This window comes from Belonocnema kinseyi, chromosome 5 (assembly GCF_010883055.1).
Source record: "Belonocnema kinseyi isolate 2016_QV_RU_SX_M_011 chromosome 5, B_treatae_v1, whole genome shotgun sequence".
NCBI lineage: Eukaryota > Metazoa > Arthropoda > Insecta > Hymenoptera > Cynipidae > Belonocnema > Belonocnema kinseyi.
Window position 1 is genome coordinate 11,044,363 of NC_046661.1, and position 5,657 is coordinate 11,050,019.

General features: G+C 32.7%; 1 protein-coding gene across 2 annotated transcripts in view; it reads right to left on the reverse strand.

Annotated features, from left to right (window-relative positions):
- The window catches only part of LOC117173345 (transmembrane protein 131), a 462,351-nt gene extending 457,922 nt beyond the window's left edge, over nucleotides 1-4,429 (reverse strand). For both annotated transcript variants that reach the window (XM_033361843.1, XM_033361842.1), the window contains exon 1: nucleotides 4,152-4,429. In XM_033361843.1, coding sequence (XP_033217734.1) covers nucleotides 4,152-4,245 — 94 coding nt within the window. In that variant the 5' untranslated portion in view covers nucleotides 4,246-4,429. The remainder of the gene's footprint in view (nucleotides 1-4,151) is intronic.
- Between the last annotated feature and the right edge of the window lie 1,228 nt (nucleotides 4,430-5,657).

The following is a 5,657-nucleotide window of genomic DNA, read 5'->3' on the forward strand; positions in this document are numbered from 1 at the left end:
CCCCCCCTCTTCGAGATATGTGCAAGAGAAAGAGCGTGCGGACTTCGAGCTCAAACTCACCCCCTAAGCAGAGGGTACATCACTCGGCAACTGTGACCCGTAGGACAAAAATGCATAGTACACTTTATATTCCGACTTTTATCTACTATTTTTTTGTACTGCGCCATTTTTATCGTTAGATGCATTCTTTTCGAATGAATCACCAAAAACCAATTTTCGGGGGTTGTTTATTAGATTTAAGGGTATTTCCTCCCACCGGCGAGAGGGAAACTCTTGATATTTGATTCAGATGCCATACGGAACCACGTATGATATATCAAAACTTTATACATTTTTTTGGAAAGTCTAATTTTATTGGATTAATAAGACATCCCCATGCTATACCATCATGTATTTTCATAATCATGGTAGTATGAGGATTTTCAGTATTTTCCTCGCATTATGCACGTGAAACTCATCTCCATTTAAAAATTAAAGACGTTAGACCTCATAGTTTTTGCGCTACACATTTTTACAAACGAGTAGCCATTTTACCGACAAGTTAATTAACTTAATGGTGTACTTATGTTTATAGTGAATGGCAAAACCCCGTCAGAGGAACCCCTAATATTTTATTTGAAAGTAATCATTAATTATAAATTTTAAACAAAAATCATAAATACATCTACTATAAGAAAGCAAATTTATTTACTAAGTTATTATAACGAGGAAGTTTATTTTAAAAATTGCATTGAACGAAATGCGCGAGTAAAATTTTTACATTCTCATCAGAGAAGGTACTAGATTTGTGTAAAATTTGCCCCCCCCCCCCAAGTTTTGGTCAAATTTCCATGTTTTGAGACCCTCTAAATCCGAAAAATAGGGTTTTTTTTTTTACAAATTTGTCTTTCTGTATATTTTTAGATTGTTAGCACGGTAACATTAGAAAGAATTGAACGATTGGATTGGCCTTTGGTATACATTTTTAGAGTACTACACTAAAGTAAAATTCAATAAATTTAAATGAGATTAAAATCAAATTTAAAATCCTTTTTAACGTCCAATAATCAAGTTAATGTAAAGAATTCCTGAACATCAAACCAAGAATCTAACGACCAAGTTTGGACAACCAAATTTTGTCCTTAGATTCTTGGTTTTATTTTCGGGAATTCTTCACCTAAACTAAAGGTTAATTTCGGTAGCCAGCCGTATTGGATAAAAATTCAAAAAGTCAGCGACTTCTGAATATTTATGAGACCACTTTTACCAAGAGTTAAAAATTCTCTGTAAGGGTATTCATAGTATTCAGAAAGAAGAACAATTGATCCTAATAACTTTTGTTGGCAAAGCCAAAAATTACCAGAGCTATAGAATTTATAAAATTCAGAAGAAAAAAAACACAGAAAAATGAGCATTTTACGCCAAATAACGCACGATATGAAAAAGTCAAAGAAATAAAGATGCTGATTTTGAATGCCCTACAATATTATGATAACAACTATTTGAACTTTCTTGAAAAATCGAAAATTCAAATTTTGACAGTATACGAAAATAATGGAAAATCAGAAATTATATGCAATTTTTCACATTAGCACCCGCTCCCGGCGAAATCCTGCGGTTGTCCTTATGACAAATTTTTAATTATATATATATGCATAGTCAGTTCAAATTGGAATTTAAATAAAAAAAACGGAGAGTCGAAAAACTTTCGAATTGCCGAAATCGGATCGGTTTTCTTTCGATTCGAACTGCCTAGTTCGAATCTTTTTTTTTTTTAATTCGAACTAGCCTGTTCGAATTTCCTACGATTCGACTGTCGCCGCGCCTTAAATTAAGCATCAGTTTGGTTCATAGCACATTGCAATCCAATTTTTTACGTTTTAATCTAAAATAAGTAATCACTCTTTACCCAATTAGCTCAATTACTGCACTTAAGGTTGACTTTTTTCTAGATTTGCATTGCTTTCCTGTATTTTGAACAAAAAATGTTATATTTGGTATTATAGAAAAATTATAAGAATTTTAGTTGAATGTCAAGAAAACAGCCATCCTCATAGTACTGGACGCTGCAGCATTGCCTATTAGAATATTTATCAGTCAAAGACAATTTAATGTAGAAAAATGTATCAACAACTTTGTTTGCCGTAAATAAACATTAATATTAAATATACCTTGAAACTTTGGTGAACTTTTGTAGCACCAAACTTTTTCATTTTTCTAATATAACAAGTTCATCAATCTTATTATTTTGTACAGCTATACGTACAAAGATATACTTTGTGAAGCGGGAAAGCTGCTTGACCTAAACTACTGGGTTTATGTAATAACTTATTAAATCTGAATGATTTCAGTAGACAAAATACATTGCCATCAAGGTTTTAAGTCTAGTTTTGACCAATTTAACGAGGGAGGCCTCGGCAGAGATAACGTGGGATCAACAAAAACACTTTTATTTATAATTCTGTTTATAGTATGACAAGGGACTTCTGCCCAAAGATGTTTAGTTCTTTGCCTTAGTATATATGTCATTGAACAAACTATGACATATCAAAAAGTATATCAACATATGCGCGCAGTTTGAACAAAGATTCCAGTAAAAACAGATTTTTGTTGACCCAACGTTATCTCTGCCGAGGCTTTAAGTAAAAACGGGTTTAGAAAAACTAAAATAAAAATGTTTTTGAATTTTATAAAACTTTTACCAAAATATTTTTGAGTATCAAAGAAATAAGTTTAAGAAAAATAAATTTTTATGAAATAAGTCAAACAAGGACTTACAACTGGGTTATACTAAGCATAACTTTACATGATTAAAGCGCAATCTTATGTTTTACCAATTTTTCACAAATTAAAAAAAAACTTGTAAAAATTTTATTTAAAATATGCGGACTTTTGAAAATATGAATTGTGGTATTAAAACTTTACTGTAAAATAGAGTAATGGTGTATATAATATCAATACGTTTTCCTTTAGTAAAAAGACCCTCGGTTATTAACGAAAAATAAGTATTACACATATTGACTTTATAAAAAGTGGTAAAAGCACTAAATTTTTCTTAAGTCCTTTTTTCATCCCATGATAAGTATACCAAAGTCGTATAAAATCACTAGAAATCAGAGATTTTACTCAAATTGTGAAAAAAATCTATATATTATATTAAAATATTAGCAATTGCACACTTTATGGAAGATCACATGAAAGCGCAGACAATTTAACAAGTTTCTTTTAATCTGAAATTAACGCAAATTTGTATTAAATTGTAACATTGGAAAGAATATACGTAATTTAATAGTTTTTGATACAGGCCCATCTGAGGGGGGGGGGGGCTGCATCAATATTTGTTGGTGGGCCTCCTTTCAGGAAAATAAACAAAAACACAAAAACCTCGTGGGCCCTGTACCATTTATACGGCGGTAGTAAAACCCTGACTTGAGCCTGATTTTGGTTCTGATCTTCAGTTCAAATACAGGTTCTTCGAACTTAAGCAGGCAGAGCCGTGTGCAATCTGACAGAGAACTTGCGCAAAGTGACGCAATTATCCACATAGGCTGTTAGGATACATTACTGTACCGCTACGCTACTAAAGGCATATCCTCCCCTTTCAACCCCGTAGCTCCTCTCATCCGAAGCTGCCGCGCGGCGTTAGTTCACGGAAGGCTCCAATCAATTTTGTTCTTATCCAAGTTCGGCGTATATTGAAAGATAACAAACGTAGGTATTCCATTTTGAAACAGTTTCGAGAAACCGCCATAAGTGCAAGAAAATTGTAAACAATTGTCATATAACATATGTTTTTTGTTTACACATCAATTTAAACATAAAAAGAATGTAATATTTCTAATAACAGGTCAATTGTAATGCATCCAATGGAAAATTCGTAACCTAAAAATCACAATGGTTTCAAAATATAAAAAAACAAGAGACTACATATAAAAAAAAATTATTTAAGACTAACATTTCACAAATTAAACAAGGGTTGAACAAATTACAATGAAAGTTTAATGATCTTTAAAAAATTGCGAGGAAGGAAAATGTAACAGTCGCGACAATGACGTTTATTCAGAAAATCGCTATTAATATGTAATATCCAGATGGGATCGAAAAGCCGCTACGGGTTGATTATTTATGTGAAAAGTGCACGCAAAACATAAACGAAGAAAAACTTGACTCACCATTGTTGTGTCCATGCAAGGACGGTTGAATTTGGGTTGCCAAATCCAGAAGCACAAAAAAAAGTAAACAGGGACATACTCTCGTCACGATCATAATACAGGAAACAAATTTGGCACCTGTTTTAGAAAAATCGAAGAAAACCCGATCGTATTTTTCTGGCCATTTCTGCACTATCGAAATTTCTTGTATCGATTATAATACTTTTTCTATATCGGGATATATCGCGAACGAATGAACGACCTCCAGAACACTGACTACGAAGCATGCTCTATCATCCCTGGACAAAGATATTATAAGACTAGACACGGCGCGAATTTAGTTCCCCGCGAAGAATAAGTGATCCCAACTTTGGCATGATGAGCTACTGCGCTTGCCCGGCGCAGTGACGCTCATTAGTCGCTGTTGGCGCGTGATTCAAATCGGGTATAATTAACAATTATTGAAATTAAAATGGATCATTATTATAAATTATACATTAATATAAAAATTACGTGATTTGTGATGTAAAGTTGAAAAAATACCAATGCGTATATTTTGTAAATAATAGCATATTTGCTTTCAATTCAAATGATGAATTTGTATTTCATGAACATAAGTTTTGAAGAAGAAAAATTTCTGCTTAACGAGCCGTATCTATAACGAAATTTTGGTATTAATTGCCGAATTTTGTTGGTGCTAGCAGACATTGACTTGATTTTTATTTTCAGCAATGGTAATTTTTGTTCCTTATTATGAGCTTCCTTATTTAACATCTCTGAATTAAAAAGAACTGTTCTAAGCTAAAAACATTATTTTCAGGTATTTATCTAGTATAACTGATTTTTGCAATTGGAAATTTTTACATAAAATAACGCGAATATTCATTCCTATTATATTAAATGTTAGAAGTATATTTATTTACAAATTAGTTGATGAAATATAAGTTAGTCTTTAGAACTGAGAAAAATAACTATTGATTACAAAATATACACATTATTTTTTTTATCGCCTTAAATCACAATCTACGTAATTTCTGATTTTAATGTGCTATCTTTAATAAGTATATATTTTAATTTCTATCATTGTTAATTATACCAAAGATATTGGGTCCTAGATACGGCATGGGTGAGTGGTAGGGACCTCCGATATATATATATATCTAACTACAATTTCGACTATATCGAGGTGCTGCCCTCTTCAACTTTTCACCGTTTTTATGGCAACCGCGTCCTCCTAGCACGTCAGCGGACGAGGTGGGGCCGGCGCTCACACCGAAAGTTGTTGAATTCCAAATCGAAAGTGATTTTCTGTTTCTCGTTCTCGCGTTCACCTTCGCCATCACTATAGCAATCTTTGCTATAGTTGAGTCAGTTGGCTGGCTCTGTACGGCCTGTACGCTAAAAATTGTATGAACACTGACTTACCTAATTCTTCTTTATTCATAATGTGTCCCCTAAGGGTTTACATGACTTCCATTCCTTACAATCTTTCCGTTTACATCTATATATTTTTTACAATCTTATCCT